A 22,247-nucleotide genomic window follows, 5' to 3' on the forward strand; every position below is an offset into this window, starting at 1 on the left:
CGCATTTTATCGACGGATCAATCGTCGCAAGGATCAATTGTCGCGGATTAATTGTCGCGGATCAATTGTCGTCGGATCATTTGTTACGTAACCGTAAATTTTGTTATTTAGTCAATATTAATTAAAAACCCAAACCATCATCAAAAAAATGATTTTCAAAATCAATCCCATCACCGATCAATCTGTCATTGGCTCTCAAAATGGAAATTTGATTTTCTTCAACTCCCGAACCCCGATTGGCGAAGTGAATTCAAGTGAAATAAAATCCGTATTCCCCCGAATTTTTACAGTCCATAGTATGACAATTTGACTCAAAGTATATCAAAACATACATTTCCATAAAAACTCTTAGCTGTTCATACATTAGCTCAATCACCTTATAAGCCATTTTATGTCTAATGAAATCGAGTTATGAGTCATAACATGATATTTTATCGTTTTTCTCCACAACCCCCTTTGTATTATTTATCATGATTATAATACATTATTAGTAATAAACCCAAGAACATATTTTATAGTCTTATGACAAAATTCAAACTAATACAAAACGATCAATGCTTAATGTTGGAATGTGAAAGTATATATAACATATATGCGATGTTTTCCCAAGTACTTAAGTGAAAATTCATGAGAATATAACCATAAACGTTTTCATTCTTATACTAACAACAATCACATTTTATATGATATCCTCATATAGTTACAGTAAGCTTCTATATATAGGCATACATATATGTATGTTAGGTATGTACACAAACCCTTAACTCTGGTATAACACTTTAATATCAGCAACCATTTGCCCAGTTTGAAAGTTTCGCTAAACTTTGACAAGTGTTATTTCCGTGTGCGGAGTTTTGGGACATGGACGGAAATAGTTGCCAAGTAAGAAAGGAAAACTCAGATTCATCAAACTCTAAGATATCTGGCAACTGTTTTTCTATACTTTTCACAAGTTTATCGTAAAAGATATCATTTCACGCTTATTTTTATTTTTTTTAATCGTTTCTTAAATTAGTTTCGCTATACAATTTCAAAATATGATACAATATTTGGTCTGCTACGAGGTTTATATTTTTTAATTTTCCTAATATTTTCATTTTTACGATTTTTAAATGTCAACAATGTAGCCCATTTTTGTTCTTATGGAAAATTTACTGACATTTTATGAGTGGTTCCGATATAAAATTTTTTATTTCTCCCAAGAGGTTATAAATTTAAATCCTAGTTTGTATATACATGTATACTTATATATATTATAATATTTGCCTTACAAAAAAAATATGGTAACAGTTACAACCCAAAACATCTTTCAACGTTTTCTTTCTTAAACTCTTTATTCTTTTCTATGAACTATAATTTAGAAAAAAAAAAATTTAACATAAATCTAAAATAAGAAAAATTATACAATACAAAAAAAAACCTGTCGCCAAGTAGCCTGACAAAAATGCTATCATAAATTGTCAACTCATATATATATATATATATATATATATGATCTCGGAAAATTCTTTAAAGCACAGGTATTATAAAACTTTTTCCAGTGAAACTTTATCAATTTTACGGATTCGCTTCATGTCGTATGGCCTAAAATGTTAGACGTAAGACTCTTTCGTAAATGTTCAAACATTAAAACTACAACTGATGTTTACGATATATATATATATTTGAACCCAGAGTAGAAAATGTCAATAATGTCAGTTTTTTTCACTGGTTCTTTTTTTTTCATCAATTTTCAATAAAATATTCGTTATCATTATGACCCAGCTATTATAAAAAAATTCAAAACAAAAAAACAAAACGAGCTTCTTATAAAATTAAAAAAAGTTAGTTGTTTTAGTTACATGTCTACACGGTAAAAAATATTTTGCGGATATCACTATGCCAGTATGGGCGTCAACGCCATACTGTATGGCATCGAAGATTTTTATAGGTTATAAAATTGTATGCATAGATGATTCAACCACTGCGGGAATAGTAACATTGGCAATAGTTCTCGCGGACGCCGCAATGTCAGTTTGGCCGTCAGGCCCTTACTGTATTGCCGTATCCACATTGCTTCTGGCCGATAAACCTAGTCTAACGACATCTATATAGTTCTGATGGTAATACGATAGTATACATTGATTGACACGCCAGAAATTATGGCGGGAAAAACTAGTAGCATTGTGCCCTCGGCATTGTAGTATGGGTCTCAGGACCATACTGTTTCGCCATGCCTGCTATGCATACGCGTGAGCAATACAATAGCTCCAGTACTATACAGTATAGTAAATAACGCCATACTTCTGGGACTCGTTACAATACTGTCTTGGAATATTTCACATACTATTTTAGTATCTGTCGAGACCATACCAGCATGGTGTTGAACGCCACGCATTTTTTACCGTGCAAATATCTCAGTCATATCAAAATATTACACGCTAAAAAATCATACACGTTTAATACCATATGAAAACATGTTTTATTTATTAACATGAAATATGATATGCATATATTGCATAAATTATAATAGAACATTTACGTTTAAATATAGAACGATGATATGTTTTTTTTATACCGTAGATATAAATGATTTTTTTACGCATGATATTGACTAGAAATTAAATTAAGGTTTAATTAAATTATAGTTTGATAGATGATAATTAGACATAGTAATATTCTTTGATGTGATAATTATGCGTGTTAATTAATAAAAATAAATCACAATGTTGATTAATAATTTAAAAGTAAAAATAAATAAATTTGATTTATTTATAATTATTTTTATGATATCCAAAGGTCTTCATTTTCGTTCGTTGTTTTTATTATTCTACTTTATAAAAATTAACTATCGGGTTATGTAGTCGCGAGTCGAATAAAAGAACGACAAATAACCGAATCGTACAGACATGACCAATACGGAAATGGAAGTTTTACTTCACTGACCAAAATCGTTAAATCGTTTTATCGAAGCTGTGACAAACTCGTTGCGAATAACTCTTTGAATCAAAGCGTTGTTAGATTGCTTGGTAGTTAAAATTGTTGATAGAGCTTGACGTACCATTTTTCAGATTTTTTTTATTTACGAGTGTCCACTCATAACAACTTTGTTCTACTAAAAAAGAAAAAAATTACACGTTCTTTATTTGTTATTATTATTCAGATATATTTGTTTTACTATTTTTTCAATTTAATAACAATCAATAAAATAAAAAATTTGTTATTTTAGTTTTTTTTTTTTTAACTCAGACCACGCGTATGTTATTGGAACTACGTGACGGTGATTACATGTCAAGTGTTGAAAACCCTAGTGTATTGACGATTTGTCAATAAACAAAAAATCAACAAGCGAAAAAGTAAAAAATAAAAAAAATAAAAATAGGGTGAGTTTTAAAACCATTTGTAAAGTGACAACATAATGGAATATGTACGATAATAAAATTTTGTTTTATGCCAAAAATAAGTTATTTTAAAAAACAATTAAATTACTTGGGAAAAAAATTTTATATAATTATATATAAATGTCTAGATAAAATTACATAAACGATTTGGTTAAATATATTTTTATACAGTTTTATATCTTATATTCATAAATAAAATATTGCAAAAAAAATTATAATGCACCTTTTATATTGGATGAAATTAATTTTAAATAATTATACATATTACTATTTGTCATCTTTAATCGAAAAATCTTTTTTATCATTCATGCAATATAAGTGCTATCTTGGCGCACGCTCTTTTGTTCGCCAAATAGCTGTTTGCCCATTCAACTGTTTCCACGACATTTGTGTGCGTTAAACGATTATCTGCGTGCGACAAGTAAATTTGAGTGCGACAAGTAAACTTGTCGCACTCAAATTTACTTCTTGTCGCATGCAGATTATCGTTTAACCCACAAAAATGTCGCGGCAACAGTTGAATCAGCAAAAAGCTACTTGGAGAATAAAACAGCGAGCACTAAGATAGTACTTATATTGCATTAATGATAAAAAAAACTGTGTTCAATTCGTGCGGTGTTGTCGATTACCCACTCGAGCGAATGAGCGCACTCACTTCGTTCGTGCGCTCAACTTCGCTCTCGTGGGCAATCGACAACTTACCGCACTAGTTGTACAATATACTATTTTAATTTAACTACTTGATCAACAAAATAAATTGGTTTGAAATTATGATAATAAATATCGGGCAATTGAGTTATTTAATTTAGATTTGGTCGCAACAATAGAACATGCGTTAAAAAAAATTAAAAAATTATAAGTATAAAAGTTAACTATCGTAATCGATAGAGTCGAATTTATAATATTTCCGGAATGTAAAGCCGTAGGTGCGTTTTTATATCTTCATTTTCATATTTTTACATCGAAGGAAAAAGAATTAAACTTGAAGCTTTGTATAATGAAAAAATACGGAGATGGTAATAAGATAAAATTATGTATAATTGTATATAAATTTATATATTTATATATAAAATTATACACTGAAAGAAAAGTATAAGTCCCACGCTTATAAATTTAAGTGATATCGCAATATTTGGTATTGCGAATATACTTATACCAATTATAAGTCTCAACGCAATATTTTTAAGCACTGCACTTAAACTCGTTTAAGTCATACGCTTAAACCGAGTTTTAGCGCCACCGCAAAACTCATATCAGCACTACACTCAAATCCTTACACTCATAAATTTACAGAATTAGAAAAGAAAGGTATTGGAAATAAATATTACTATAGATTAAAGAAATGACAATAAATCCATTTATTGATAATACTTGATGATAGGATGATAAATTCCACTCGGTTAATTTATTTTTCACCCAGGAATCCATAAATGATTATTTTTAATTCCAATTATGTAAATAATCTTTTTAATGCTCTTAAGAACGATGTATAGGTTAAAGGTATAATATAAACACGGGGAAAAAAGATGCAAAATACGCGCTGAGTCTTACGCGGGAACTTTTTTTACTATACACTCTCTGGACTTGCTATAGTATCGTACGGAAAATATAAGTCACTCACTTAAACAGAGTATTGCGATAATACTTAAACTTTTTTATATCATATTCGCAATACCAATTCATTAAAAAAGTGTATACCAATAGGACTTAAATTTTTTTTTCAGTGTATAACTTTACAAAATTATATATGATTTTATATAATGACAAAAATTATGGTGATGGCAATGAGATAGAATTATATAATTATACAAAATTATAGATAATTTTATGAATTTATGAATTATAAAAAAACAATTATTTAACTTTAAATATATTCAAAAAATTATGGTCACTATCGGATTAGTGATAAAAAATACAACAAATCATGATTAAACAATATTGGGGTTTATTCAAAATAAGCCCGATATTTTCAATTCAGAGATTCGCAGATTGATTGAAATAGTACCGCAGTATTGGACCTCTCTCCCTTTTGCTCTGTATCTATCTACCCATATGTATATGTATACACACATATAAACAAGAATTAACCTCAATCGTTATTGATTGCATTACTATTTTAAATTAAATCAATTTTCAACACGCATAAAAAAATTATCATTATTATCTTTGCAAAGCACCGGATTGAACCATACTGACGTTATCTCGGGTCTGTTGATAATCATATGTACACTGATCTGCTACGAGAAAATTTTTCATCGAGTATAGAGCCAAAGAAGTCAATTTTTTTTTTAGTCTAGTAACTGACCATAATAAATACACATCTCAATCGCGAAGCAGTAAGATGAGTTCTATGTTTTCTCTTAAAAATTTTTTCTTGCCCCAAAAAAGTTTTTTTTTTTCAATTTATAAAGCAAAATATTTCTCGGAGCCAGTAACAATTTTCTTGTAACGAGTAAAAATTTTTCGCGTAGAGAAATATTTTTTTTCTGTGTACAGTTCAAAATATATACGCAGTAACTATATGGAATATTTTAAATTTTAGGAGTTCAAATTAAAAATTAACTTTTGATTTTCCCCAATATAATAATTTACCAAAAAAATTAATTAATTCACTCTATTGAAGTAAGATTTAATTAAAAATTACCAATAGGATTGTTCCAGTTGTTTCTACACACAATAGATGATTTATTTAGATTAGAGCGGACTATAGGGATTTGATTCGATAATATCACGTGATTTATCTCTATATGAAAATTTGACGAATAGTATAATTCACTATGGTTATCTACGAATTATTGATTACAATGTTATACCCTCTGTTTGTTTACATTAGAGTACATTTGTTTACTGTAATTTACTTCAGAGTTAATTACACGGATAATGAACAAGTCTTGCGCAAGTTATAATGAAGTTGTTAAAATTAAAATCTCAATTATACCAGACGATAAAACTTATTTATTTAAAATGTTGTCACGAAAAAAACCTGCTCTCTATTTTCCTTTTTTTTCTTGCAATGCAATTAAAAATTCTGTGTAAACGCCAAGAAATGTTTAATCTCCGATGAATTATTTTAATCACGGAAATTGAAATTTACTTATAAATTAATAAACTAAAAAAAAAAATAAAAGATAAACAAACGGGATGCAGAAAAATAAACATGTAGAAGTAAAAAGTGTTTGAGTTTTCTCTTCATTTTTATCGATTTATTATGTTGACCATATTTCACAATTCGAAATGTCGATTTGTAGCTTTCGTCGGGTTAAAACAACGTGAATCAATATGATTTATTACGTCAGTATGTTTCTCATTCAGAAAATAAAAAAAAACTGAACATGATTCTATTATTTATTTTTTTTTTTTTCATATTATATTTAGTTTTTATTCTGTTCTATATTATTTTCTTGCTACGAATCGAGTTACTGTTATCTTATATCTCATAGCTTTGAATTCCGTTACAATATAATTGGTATCAAATATCATTTTCGATATGTCTGATATGACTATTCAACATATTAACGGATAGTTCGCTCTGATGTACATAGTTTCGGTTGTTCCTATTGAAATGGACGGAAACTCAAAGGTGAATATAGTAATATGATAAGGAACATTCCATTGTTCACTATTTAGTAGTTTTCTGTAGAAAACAGAACCGCGTACATATAAATCATTATAACATAACTATTATTAATATTATCCCAGACAGCATTCAAATCGGAATGACTGCTTTACTTGGTCTTTTTGAAGGCGTTCTCAAGAAGTCTTATAATGACTTCTTAAAGGTGTCATTTCTACGAACTCTTAATTGAGAGTTCTTAAAGACTCCATAAATAAGACGTCAGTTTTGTGATTATCAAGACGTCATTTTGCTATCTGGGATGATTAAGGCCAACAAAAAAACAGTATTTCAGTTATATAGAAAATTTAAAAATAAGTTTTTTTTCAGTTCAGTTTTCTATAAACTTTTTAGTTACATATTTTTTAAGGTTATGTCCGAATGCGTGTATACAGTTCGTAAAAGAATGATCTTTCCTTCCACCATTTTTCTACAATTAAGTTATTACTGCGCATGCGCGTTAGTACGAATTCTAGACTTTATCATAACCTACTAGCGGGAGAAAAACTCATAATTTTGCAGACTCAATTATATATATTTGCTCTGTGCAAAACAGAACCAGCGCCAGAGGTAGCAAATTTACCAACTAAATACTAGCGATATGACATTTAATTCTATGAAGTAAAAAGTAAATAATCATGTACACGGAAAGAAAATTATGGCAGCGGTTCCCATAATTGTGTGAAATTTTTTCCTATACCATCATAGGAATTACGACCATAAATTATGGGAGCGGTTCCTATAATTATAGGAATGTTTCCCATAATTATGGGAATAGTCCCTATAATTATGGGAATGATTCCCATAATTATAGGAATGGTTCCTATAATTTATAGGAATACTTTCTATAATATTATGGGAATCATTCCTATAATTTATGGGAATGGTTCCTATAATTTATAGGAATACTTTCTATAATATTATAGGAACCATTCCCATAATATTATGGGAATGGTTCCTATAATAGTATGGGAACTATTCCCATAACATTATGGGAACTATTCCCATAACATTATGGGAATGATTCCCATAATGCAATTGGAATGGTTCGTATACCATTATGGGAATGATTCCCATAATATTATGGGAATAGTTCCCATACTATTATAGGAACCATTCCTGTAATATTATGGGATTGGTTCCCATATTATCATGAAAAAATTATTTTAAAGAAGTGTGGTAATCACTTCTACAATACACAGAAATATTATTAAACATAAAAACAAAAATTCAAACATTGAAAAAAAAAATCGTATTTGGCAAAAAAACATTAAAATTTTTAACAAGAAATTTTTGTCAGCACAAAACATTCAAGAAAATTCAAATTTTGGGAAATTTCTACACTATTGTGCAAAAAAAAATTTTATAATATTATAGGGATGGTTCCTATATATTATGGGAACCATTCCCATAATAGTATGAGAATAGTTCCCATACCATTATGGGAACCATTCCCATAATGGTATGGGAACTATTCTCATACTATTATGGGAATGGTTCCCATAATATATAGGAACCATCCCTATAGTAGTATAGGTACTATTCCCATACCATTATGGGAACCATTCTCATAATGCATAGCAAAACTTCCCATAATTTTCTTTCCGTGTACTATAATATAAAATTAATAATTAAACGAAGAAGTATGTCATTAAATAGTGAAGTCTTACTGATATATGTTTTGTCATTGATTGTATGAGCGCCTTCTATAATTCAGACTATGAATTTTACAGTTTTCCGACAGCTAACCTCTAATTCCCACTAGTTGAACTTTATAAAATACGTCGGTAATACTTGTTTGTCTAACGCCACTGCATTTAATAATGCGTATTGCATTAATTTTGCTAACTTTTGCCACCCACAGCACATCAACTTCTGCTAGTTTTTAAACTATTAATTATTTCTTTTGGATTAAAAGTTGGAGTGCGAAATTTTCTCAAGTCAAGTCCCTATGACTTTTTATAAAATAAATAATAGGATGTTATTTACATAAATAACATTACAAATTAGCCTGTCTATTTAGTATAATGCTATTATTGTTATAAATATTTCCGCTTGTAGCGCTAAATTCAATCCGGACGGAGCGAATTCATATATGTGCATTTCGTTCAATTAAATTTAAATTTTTTTTCAAAAACCTTCTGGGTTACTAACATACTTTTTTTGAGTACTCATTTACACACGAGGTTATTTTAAATAAAACATCCCCTGTATGCATTTTATGTTGGTTGCAATTAATGAAAAAAAGTTTTAGCATTATCAGGTTATAAATATTCATCATTTTTTTTCGTTCAACTGATTTTGTTTGGTGACGTTCAAACCACTTAGTTAAGAAAATCAAAGGACAAAAAAGTATTTATACTTGGAATTTAATAAAATCGTCGGTTTTGTGGTTAATCTGTTTATTACAATCAAACCAGAAGGATTTAAATATTGATTTCCAATAGAGTTCTAGACATTAAAATTCTAAAGCCAATGGAAAAAGAATGAGGCCAATTATTTGCATTTTTCGTGAGGAATTGTGTTGACGTACCCACGTACAAACCACCAACGTCCCTGGTATTGGGAATAAAAATACACTTTTTTACATGAATATCTTAATTAATAGTCCCGCTACTGTTTCAAATTTGAATATTAAGATCCCTTCTTTAATAACTGCTGTGCTTTTCCGATCCTTCTTGAATAATATCGGATAGGGAGGCAAGTAAACGTGAGTTTGATGGAGCAGATATTTATGTAACTTGGACGCAAAGTGGCGATTTACCGACAGTCGCGATGTTGCGATATGAGCTTAAGGTTTGTGATGCGTTTTTACAACGAGTGTAAAATTTAACGTGCGGACCGAAGCATTGTGTTCGAAATTTTTAACCATATCTGCTTCAGAAGTTTAAATTTCTGCCCTGTTTAGAGGGAAGAAAGACGTTCTGTTCTTTTATGAAAAAACAAATTGTAAAAATTAGCGCATGCGCGATACTTCCCACAGAGGCAAAAATTTAAACTTTCAGGTACAGATCTGGTAAAAAATAGTGTACACACTACGGAGGAAAGTAAGACGTCTCAATCCGACTTTAGCTCGGGTAGGCAATTATACACGTGAGTTACAATGTCCTATTTTTCTCCCTAGGTGTGTAATATACTAATTTTTTATTTTAATTTCTCTAACAACTTGAAAACTACTCAGTCGATCGACTTCAAAATTTAATCAACTTTAAGTCTCAATAGGTCCTTTCTATTGCCGCGAAAAACATTCAAACAAAAATAGTAAGACAAAAATTATTTAACACACACGGACGGACGAACGTCCACCTGAAAATAGAATAGCTTTTTAGGAGCTCAAAATGTCGACATCTGATGGAAATTTAATTTTCGAAAACCGAACCGAAACCAATAACTTCCCTTTTTTTGAAAATTCTCAATTTTCAAAGCGGGTTAAAGAGCTATTTCAATTATTTGCAATAAAAATAGAATTTTAATGAATAAGATTACTTTCTACTTGTTGATTATTAATTAATGAATTGTAAAATAATCAATAAATATTATCATCAAATTAATGGCAATATTATAAAACAACTTTTCAAAGTTTTATATTGCCATCATTTTATCTTATAAAAAAAAAATTTTATTCATAAATTTAATTGGAGGGTTTTAATCTGCTTAGAGACCTAGACTTTTCATGATCCACTTATTTAGTAAGTTTTTTTTTTTTCAACTATTCCTTGATATATAATTATTTTTTTTTTTGAGGCAATGAAAATAAATAAAAAAATCATACTTGTAATATCATTCCTCATAAATTTCTTCCAACTTTACTTAGAGATTCTACAAAAAATATAAAATAACTCTCAAGAGAGTTTTCAATAACATTTTTAATTTTTATTTTTATAAAATAGTAAAAAGAAGAAAATTCCTATAAATCAATTTTATATAAATTTATTATATTCGAGAACATTTTAATTACTATCTCGCTTGTCTGAAATCGCATTTCATTCTAAGTCATGTAATAGATTTTTCATAATTACTTGCATTAGACAGAGCTTCGAGTTTCCGCATTTAGATCCATCCAAATTGAGCTGATTTGAAACCAATAGCGCATGTTTAAGCTCAACCGTCAATTTGGTTCGTTAAAACAACATGTGGTCATTCTGAGGTTTATAATAAACAATTCCTATTTAGAAAGGGTTGAAATAAAGTACGAAACTAATTTAGCGATTTGAAATAAGTACCACCCCCTAGGGAAGAAATTGATCATTTTCGAACCGCTGATTCGCATGTATCTGAAATTAGAATTGTATCGATTTACTAAACAAGCATTGAACCCGCGATTTTAATTTGACTACTCAAAGTTGAATATGATGTTTAAGTTGAATAATAATGACACTGTAAAAAATCACCGGGGTAAGTCCAAACGGTGTAGGTGTTAAAATTATCGGTGTTAAATTTACCCCCGAAAGCGGTGTGAAAATAACGCCGCCAGCGGTGTAAATATTTTGTACCGGTGTTAAAATAACGCCGAAACCGGTGTAAATATTCTAGACCGGTGTTAAAATAACGCCGCCGCCGGTGTAGATATTCTTTACCGGTGTTAAAATATTTTACTTTGTGAATATTTTTACTTACTCGATCACTATACTTGTTAATAAATGATATTATTTATTAATTTTCATAAAGAACTGACATTTTTTGTGTTTTATAATCTTTAAAGTTAATAATCCAAGCGGAGGCAGTTTACCCTGCTTTTACACCGGTTATCCCGTTTTTACACCGATGTTACTCTGTTTTTACACCGGTTATCCCGCCTTTACACCGATTTTACTCCGCTTTTACACCGGTTACCCCGATTTAACACCGGTGTAATTTTATTTTAACACCGGGCGGAGTTAAAATGAGTCCATTTTTAACACCGCTCTTTTTACAGTGGAACGGAAACTTTAGTTTTATGCGTAAATAAAATAACAATAAATAAGAAAATGGTCGTATTTAAGAAGTACAAGAAAAATTCATATTTTAGGTTCTCTATCAAAATCTTGGATTTTTCCAGAAAGAAATAAAAAAAAGTGCAGGACTCCCTTTACGGAAAAAAAACTAATGAACACGAACAATACTGAAAATTTATTAGTATCGATGAGTGTTTTATTAGTGATCATTAATACTCTGACTAGTGAATCTTTCAACACTATTGGAAGTGATGAGTACTGATTAGTCTTCTATTAATGATCATTAGTCCACTTCACTATTAACACTGAAGCATTAGAAGTCAAAATATTAGTGCATTAGTGTTTTCCAATATTGTTCATTAGTATTTTTCTGAAGCATCAAACGCTCATATTAAGATTCAAATCTTTGTATTTTTTTTTTTATGCCCACATAACTTCTTTAAATACATTTCTACTTCAGCAACTTCATAACATCGATTTATAAGCTTAATGCTAGTGAAGATTTATTCTGAGTGTTAGGTAACAGAAACCCGATTATCATTAACTCTGGATTCAGTAGAGTACTTATCTCTGCTAAGTCCTCAGACAAACTGAGTGACACTATGATCTCTAGCAGTCATATCAGAATCAAAAGGACATACCTTTGTATCTCCGGTTTCTCATTAAAACATAGACTCAATCCAGGTTCTATATACACAGACAACTGTATCAGTTTGATCCTGTTGACCTTCTGAAAATCTTTTATGTATTTGCTTTACCTATTTTTTTTTTTTAATCAATTACTTTCTCCAAAATGTTAATAATTCAGCGATTAATTAACTAATAATTTATATATTAATCAATTAATTAAATCAAATGAGTCATAACGTGACATGATAATTTGTAACAACAATATCATAATTAAATTGATTAAAAAAATATAATTCAATTTCATAAAAATCTATTTCATTTCATCATAATATTCTATGTCATTGTGGATTATTGATGCCCTTTCACAAAAGGTTTTTTCATGTAATAATATATATATGCCTACAATGCGATATTTTTCATTTTATATAATTCTATTTGTCGTCATCCAATTTGTTCATTGTAGCTTTTGAATGTTTTGTATGGCAGTATAAATTTATAATACCACATATTTTTTATATAATTCAATTAAAGGCAATAAAATTAAATTTTCAAATGTTAACATGAGTAAAAAAATTTTAAATCTCTTTCCACCTCACAATTATTTTCAAATTTCATTTACTGAATATGATTATTTTTTAAATATTTTACAATGTCATCATTGAGTATTCGTTGCTTTATTAAATATAACCCATGTCGGGATTGCCGCAAACCTGCATTATTAATAATCAAATTTATAATAATTTACCATTACAATCGACGGTGATTTGTATAACTACGATGAAAGCAATAAATGTAATTAAATACTCAGTGATATTGATTCATCACTGATAAGCCCATTCGAAATACAACTACTGCGGTAAATATACTGTTGACGCTTTATTTTCATTCATTTTTATTGAAAAACAATTAATACTTTTCAGCTGTGAATTCTCATCAGTTTTGTTTTTTTTCTATTTCAACAATATTCTATGATGTAATTTGTCACATTCACGGGTTTAAAAAAAATAATAGTATATTGTGTGACAAGGCATGAAACAAAACGATTTTAGACCAGGGTGAATATTCATTTTTTTAATCGAATTCAAAATCGTATTTATAATTTATTGTTTTATTAATTAAACATGAATACTGACCTAATAAAACATCTAATAGATGTTTTTTTAAATTTACAAATAAGGTTATGAACTTAAGGTAACGCTTGATAACGATCTACAGTCGCTTGCCGTTAAATTTAAGGTCTGTGCAATCTAGAGAATTTTTTAACTTCCCGCTAAGAAAATTGCAAATTTTCAAAAAAGGGAAGTTATTGGTTTCGGTCCGATTTTCGAAAATCGAGTTTTCATCAGATGTCGACGTTTTGAGGTCCTAGGAAACTATTCTGACTATTCCCGGGTGGACGTCCGTGTGTGTGTGTGTGTGTGTGTGTGTGTGTGTGTGTGTGTGTGTGTGTGTGTGTGTGTGTGTGTGTGTGTGTGTGTGTGTGTGTGTGAACTTTTTTTTGTCCGACGATATCTTTGGAACGGATGAACCGATTTGAACGTACTTGGTGGCGATCGAAAGAGCTCACCAAAACTTAGTCTTGATTAGATTTTGGGGTAAATCGGTCATGTAGTTTACAAGTTATACAAAGAATAAGAATTAAAAATTTTTTTTTATTTTAGTTTTTTATTGATTTCTCAGAATCGACTTATACGATCAACTTCAAAATTTTATCAGCTCTAGAACTCAATAAAATACGCCGATTGCCGCTGCAACCATCAAAATCGGTCAATTCATTCCTGAGATATCGTGGGAGAAAGAAATGCTAAAATCGGTTTTTTTTTAAAACAATGGCACACTAAAGTATTTTCGAGCTCGAAGAGCTCGAAAATGTATTCACAACAATGTTTTCGAGCTCGAGGAGCTCGAAAACAGCGGGAAGTTTTGGAGCTGGCCCGCAGGGTTAACCGATAGACAGATTTTTTTTCTAGTAATGTAGCTCTGAGTAAAGGTGAGTTCACTCCGGTGGTCTATTTTGAACATTTCGATAACTTGGGTTATAGAGTAGGGATATATCACGCCCATTTTTGTAACATTTCGGGGTAGAGGGGATGTACTAGTGCTTTAAGAAGATTTCGACACTGCATCCGACCTATCAGAAATGATCGGTGTTTAATGGAAAAGTTTATGAGTCCGATGTTAGGCATATAACGACGTTATAGAATTTGTCCAAATTAAAATGAATTTAAATAATTCTATTCGGTTTAATTCTGATTAATTCGAAAATAATTCTCCAATTTCTGGTTCTGAATTCAAATTAAACTGAATTAAAACGAATTTCAAATTTTTAAATCAAATTTATTCTGTTTAATTTAAATTCAAATTTTTAATTCAGTTGAATTCTGTTTTGCAGAATTCGACAGAATATAACAGAATTAAAATTTTTAATTCGGTCGAATTCAGTTGATTAATCAGGGTAACCTGCAAGTTTTTACTTCGATTTCCCTTTGCAGAGTTTTTTTTCATAAATAATATTTCTAAAACTTCCCTTCGAAGTAAATTTCGCCCCGAGGAAATTAAATAAATAAAATATCATCCACTACGCAAATTTATTACGTTTTATAAAACCTAAGAATATCAAGTACTAAAATACATATATTTAAGTATATTGAGCACTTAAAGTAGCGTTCAGTTCTAACTAGGGACGGTTAAAAAAATAATAAATCGATTTTAAAAATTTTAATTAATTTTCCTCTCGCTGAATGCGTTTCAAGTATGAAACTCAACTTGATTATCATAGATTCTAAAATTAATATATTGTTACGTTATACTCTAACAATAAATAATTAAAATAATAAATATTAATTAATACATAAATATTTGTTTTGTTTACATGTTTAATTAGACTTTGGAATAACAACTGGTCGACAAGAATCCAGTTTTCCATGCGCATTTGTATTCAACAGTAATGAAACACGAAATGGTACATTTGCATCACCAAATTATCCAGGATTTTATCCACGTGATACAGAATGCCATTATTTTTTTAATGCTCAGCCGACGGAAAAAGTACACCTACATTTTCATTATTTTGACGTTGAAGGAGTATTACCGTAAGTTTAATATAAATTTTATTTATAATATTTAATTAACTTTTATTACTTTAAAATCTATATTAATTTTTTACATTTAATTAAATTTCTTTTTATTTTTCTTTAATTTGGTTTTTAAATTTTATATTTTATTTTACTTTGATATTACTATGAATTTTTTTTTTTAACTTCAATACTTACATTACTCTTATAGTCAATATTTATTTTCATTATTAACTCTAGTAAATCGAGAAAGTTTTAACCATTTATCTTTCTTGACTTAATTTAACCATTTAAAGTTGAGTTCATACAAAACTTTTTTTAATTTATCATATTATTAAATTTTATATGTATATATTTTCATTTTTATTAAAAGTATTTTTTTTTTGTGAAATAAAATAATTATCATACTTTTCATACTTAAAATGATGATTTTTTTCATTTTTAAAATTCAAAAAAAAAATGTGAAAAATATTTTTATATAAATTTGACCATCGAGAATATTAAAAATATGGTTATTATTGTTAATTGATATTAAAAAATTGCATTAAGTTATTAAATAATCGTAAATTTTTCATTTTAATATAAACAATTATAGAGAATAATTAATTGTTTGCTTTCTTGCTAACCATAAATTACATAGGGGGGAGGGAAGGGCGGGCAAAACGGGACCGGTAAATAAATAATGGATTTTTGTGCATCTGAATATACGGTGAATCGTCTTTTTTTTATTTCATTTTAAGTAATTAAACTAAGTTTCTGCCGTATGTAGACATTTTTTCCCCGAGCAGGCAAAACAGACCATCCCTAAAAAGAAGTAAAAAAATCTACTTTTCTTTTATTTGAAAAAAATGATATTTAATTGGCATGCGAATGATATCTAATTTAAGTTCACGGAGAGAAAAGAATAGAGGTGGGTAGTTCCGGGAAAATTCTGGATTGAACCTGGAACGTTTCCGGAGCGAAAAGGAACTAGTTCCTGAAATCATATCCGTGGAACTATTTAATGTTTTTAATTCTCATGAAGGTTCAGTATTTAGAACGTAGACATACAAAATATTCTAGTATACACAAAATTATGCTATGCGACCTATGTGTTTAAGACGCATTCACGGCGAACTATATTATTTTATACTAAATAGAGAATGAATTATGATTGGTATTCAACTCAAAGTTTCATAAGAAATCACCAATCAAAAATTATTCTGCTGCTTTACTGCTTGTTGGTAATGACGGCAGTGGCGGACAAAAAAGAACTAGTCAGTGTACTAAAGTAAATTTTGAGGAACGAACCGATACGTGTCCGACAAAAGACATAATTCATGGAACTATACAGGTCTGGAACTACACGGAGAAAAAAATATTGTTCTGAGAAGTATACTGTATAGTTACAGTAACAATCCGAAAAAGTTATCTACTAGATTGTTACTGCTACGATCTACTGTATCGTTCCGGTAGATAACAACAATCTGGTAGATAGCTCTGAGACCTATACCGTATCGGTCTGACAGCTAAACCGTATCGTTCTGAGCCCTATCTGACGTCACGTGCGTTGCAAATGATATGAGACATTTAAAAATCTTTATCATTAATAAATAAATGATAAATAAATAATTTTGATTAAATAAAATAATTAATTTATTAAGCGTCTGCTAGCAACAATTATACCCGATACACAAAATAGACGCGGAAATGGATGATTAAATAGGTTAGGTGATGCCGTGTGAGGTGACGATTACGGAAAGTCGTATAGGGCTCACAGCTGTCTAATAGATAATTCAGGAACGATACGGTATTGTTACCATAAGTATACATATTGTTGTGGTAACGATTTACGAGTTGCTATACTTTAGATCGTTCGAGGAACAATATTTTTTTCTCCGAGTACCCACCTCTAGAAAAGAATCCCGAGTCAAAAAACTAATTCCAGTTCGGACCTCAAAATACTACGTGAGGTTTTTGAGGGACAAGTTGGACTTCGGAGATTGAGAACTGTGTAGAAAGTAAATCCATTTTGGGCTTCAATTTTGTCCTTACGTCACGTTTATTTACATAGTTCTCTCGTCAATGTAGAATGGTAATCATTCCTATGCTGACATAGCCAACGTTACCATGTAAAATGGGGGAGATTAGTCTATCCCGTGATTCTCGACGCTAAAAAATCCTCGTTACTATGTAACATAGTAATGGTTACCATTCTCTATTGGAATTATAACTATTCTTTGCTCTCCGTGTGAGAAAAGAGATTTGCAATACCGTCAGTCAATAAAAATTTCGAAAAAACAAAATTATTGAAGATAAATAACTTCTATAAAATTTAAATACAGAAGAAGGCACCATACACTGCAAAAAGAGCGGTGTTAAAAATGGGCTCAATTTAACACCGCGTGGTGATAAAATGAAATAACACCATTATCAACTTTAACAAAATATTGGGACCGCGTTATTATAAAATAAGAAGAGAAAATTCGCTGTATACGTTTCGAAGTTATATATTATATATTTATATTAAATCGAATATTTAAATGAAATAATAATTTTCGTTATAGTATGTATCATTAATCTAATGAGTATGAAACTCAACTTGATACAAACCGTCATGCTTGTACAACTTTATATACCAACAAGTTTCACGTTTACTATTAAATTCAATTGCATGACAGTGGATACAGCGTTATAGTATGTACCTAGTATACAGGCAGTATGTGAGAATAAAGGTGATGTAAAGTTGGTAGAATGTTTTGTAAGTGATGTTGTGATGGTGACATCTATAGATGACATTGGAAACTCTGCAGAGTTTGGGATTAAAGTAGTTGTTTGGATGGATGCTTTGATCAACTTTGATTGGGAGGGATTAATTGTTTTTGTTTCCCAAACAATTTAAAGCTTTTACTTTTTATTTTTTTAATATTTTTGAGTACAGATACGAAAGTGTGATAGATAATTTAATTGAAAGTTAATTAGTTTATTTCAATTAAACGGTCTAGGAAAATAGTTATTAGATTTTTTGACTGAGTAATAGAATGAATTAGTATTTTTTTTTTCTTTCAGAATACTGGTCTCAAATAGATTTAACCTCAATTAATATCACTTACGCATATCAATTACGTATATTTTTTACGCATATGACGTTTAATATTCTCAGTGTTCTATAGATTAGTATACGTCAATAGAGAACATATTTTGATGTAGTTGTAACCTACAAATCATAAAATGTTATTGTGCGCCTCGAACGCGAAGCGGAAAGATTGTGCTTTATAACCGGCTTGTCAAGGTCACGCGATTTCCTTACATTAAACTGTATATATTATTTTCATATCACACTTACACGCTATGAAAAACACATCATTGTAAAGAGGAAACACTAATGAATAAGCCTGATATTTTTTTTAAGTTGTTTGATGCGTATTAATATAAAAAAAAGTTAAATAAAAAAAATTTATTGTGGACGTTCATTAGCCTGTGGTTCAAAAAAAGGTTATGGTACGGATATCTCGAGAACAACTTGACGAAACGACTTAATTTTTTTTTCTCAATCTTCAAAATTATGTAGAAAAGGTTCCTTTCGAAAAACACTAGTGTAGCCCTCGTTTTTTTATAACAAATCATTACTGTTAAAACTGGCAATTTTACATGTAAACAAACACACACTGCAGCCATTTTTGTGAGGAATGTTCTTCTTATCGTACTTTTTTTGTTGATTTTTATTACTTTATATTTACCCATTATAAGAAAACAAGTCGAATCTCACGCCGTTACTAAACATTAACATTATAAACCGAAAATTTCCGACGATTCCCGACGGTGACTTACTTTCTGGGAGGGCTTTAGTCAAAGTTTAGGTTGATAAATAAATATTGTTTATTGTACTATATATATATTATCAAAGATAATATTCTGCTTATGTTTTCATGATACAATAACAATCTCAGATAAATTTATTATTGAAGAATAGTGGGTTGAAATACAAGCAATAGATATAAAATATGACGATACTGTCATTTTTGACCATATACTTGTGTCACGAAATCGATTTAGTCATACATTTTATATGTCACAATGGATACATAAATAACAGTGACATTTTTTGCTGACGTTAATAGATGATAAATTTACGTCATAAGTCAGTTGGGAAGAGAAGTAAACAGTAAAGATATCTGGAGATTTTAGGGTTGTCTTTGAGTTTTAGATATACATTTGTATATATATGTATGTAGACGTCAGAAAATAAATCAATCATACAAATAGCCACTTAGGTCCGAATAAATAAGGAAGTTCTGAGATAAAAAATGATGTCAAAAAAATAAAAGAGACTTCAATAAAAGTTTTCGTTAGTCTACCCCGAACTAAAAAATATAAGATCACTATTTAGGTCATAAATTATACTTTGATATCAACAATATTGTTACAGTTGATTCATTATTTGAAATCCTTCATGAAAAATGATCAATGCCAGTAAATTTATAGTACTACTGATTAAAAATTACCTCTCAAATATAATTAAGACATTATCGTCATCAAAATAAGCAGACAATACTGTCTAAGTTAACTGAACATAAGATAGGCCCTTAAGTTTCTAACTTAGGTCTTTTGTTCCAGTTGCGAAGCAGTGTCAGCAAGTGATTACGTTGAATTTTCAAACTATATGACACGCGATCGGAAGCACTCGCGACATTGTGGCCAACTGAAGGAGTTCGACGTCAAAAGCGACCGGAAGTTCTTTCGGGTGACATTCAAAAGTAACGATCGACTGGACGGGACAGGCTTCAATGCCAGCTATGTCTTCTTCGACGAAGAAGATAATTATACGATGAAGACACCTCTTAATGGATCCACTTCCACGGGTAAGATTACTTGCTATCACTTTTACTCTTACCATTATTATTACTCTTACCCCTACTTCACTTATATAATCGATATTTATCATGTTCCCATTAGTCAGCTGAAACGAGAGACCATTAAATGTACCTTTAATCTTTTAATAGATTCAATGCCATCATTACATTTTTCTATAAAATAAAAACAACTTTCTTCTTACGAAGTATCTTGTCAATGTCTTTGAAAAAGGTTTTATTAAAATATTAATCACTTTTTCATTACTGATATTTTCGAGGTTTAATTAAGCTAAGTAAATAAATATATGGATAAATGTATTGATATATGCATAGGTAGCGATAATCTATTTATATTATTGGACGAAAAAGTAGGATTGCAATTCTTTTAATGGATTAGTATCGAGAAGAGCGTTGGATTTTTTTGTGTAGCATAAGCTAGTAGTTGGAAAGATGCCTTAGATTTTTAGTGTAAATGAAAAATATGTATTTTATTAACAAAAATAATGGAAGGAAATTATTTATTAGAAATAACATCCAAATTATTGACGTATTTTATTTATTTGTCATCAATAAAATAATATGCGAAAACCTTCCGAATTTCATATAATAGACATTCCCTGATTAAAAGAAACGATTCAGATCAATTCAAAACGATTCAATTTTATTACTATACAGACATACATTCATCATTAAATCGTTTTGTTTAATCAGGGTTGTCTCGTAATTCAACCCCCACCCCCCACTTGCGCGAATGCTTGGTAAACAATTTGTTTCTTCAAAAGTAGTTAATATGAACTAATTACGCTGGATTACTTATTAGAAATATAAATACATTTTCAAATGTGAAATTTCATTCAGCTACAGCAGTTTTATCCCTATATACATTTCAGACACGTCACAACACTTCGTATATATTTGCTAATGGACTGCTGTAACTAATATGACTTACTACTGAATTATGGTCATATTATTATTATCATGTTATAATTATTATTACACAACGTTATATCTGTTGATGACTTCCATCAATCCAATCTATCAAGTTATTGACTTTTACATACTCACACTGACTTAGAATCAATGCTATAGTAATTAGCTTTAATAACCGTAGTTGAATTTGATACTGATATTGACTGATAGTTACATCGTATGTTTGATTATATCAAACATAAATATTGTATCTAGCATTTCTCAAATTATGTTTATCTTGATCAATAACTCTACTGAAGACCAGCATATAAAGTAGTGATCAGTTTGCTGTATATATTATATGATTGGATATTTTAAAAACTTTATGAGCCAACTACACCTCAAAGCGCGAGTAATAACGTTTGATTTGCGTTATTTATCCAACTACTTCACTTTTCTCCAATTTTTCACGGAAAGTAGCAGTTACCGATTTTTTATGTAATTTCAAAATGCTACCGTACGATAGACGGCGTGGCTCAATGGATAGATAAATTGAACGGAATACGGCATAGGCTTGGATAGCTCAGCTGGTAGAACACTCGGCGACAGACGGGTTTTTCTATAAGTCTATTTTTCTCGTTTTCTTTAATCACCGTCAATATTCATACATCGCACTAATTCCACTCATAATAGCGAAATAAAGCTCTGCACGGAGAGTATTTTATGGTAAATACTATCATCCAAGTATTGTAAAATGAACTAACATATTTCAATGGTAACGAATACTATTTTTTATTATCAGGGGTTCGTACTTTTCTCTCTATTACACTCAAGTCCACGAACGGTACTATCTTTGTTGCACTTGTGCAGTAAAT

The 22,247-nt window shown here is 29.8% G+C and overlaps 1 protein-coding gene across 3 annotated transcripts in view; it reads left to right on the top strand.

Moving 5' to 3' along the window:
* Nucleotides 1–22,247, top strand: part of LOC130678125 (suppressor of lurcher protein 1) — a 473,368-nt gene that overhangs the window by 441,932 nt on the left and 9,189 nt on the right. For all 3 annotated transcript variants that reach the window (XM_057485109.1, XM_057485108.1, XM_057485110.1), the window contains exons 11-12: nt 15,442–15,649; nt 20,228–20,472. In XM_057485109.1, coding sequence (XP_057341092.1) covers nt 15,442–15,649; nt 20,228–20,472 — 453 coding nt within the window. The remainder of the gene's footprint in view (nt 1–15,441; nt 15,650–20,227; nt 20,473–22,247) is intronic.

This window comes from Microplitis mediator, chromosome 1, assembly GCF_029852145.1.
Source record: "Microplitis mediator isolate UGA2020A chromosome 1, iyMicMedi2.1, whole genome shotgun sequence".
Taxonomy (NCBI): domain Eukaryota; kingdom Metazoa; phylum Arthropoda; class Insecta; order Hymenoptera; family Braconidae; genus Microplitis; species Microplitis mediator.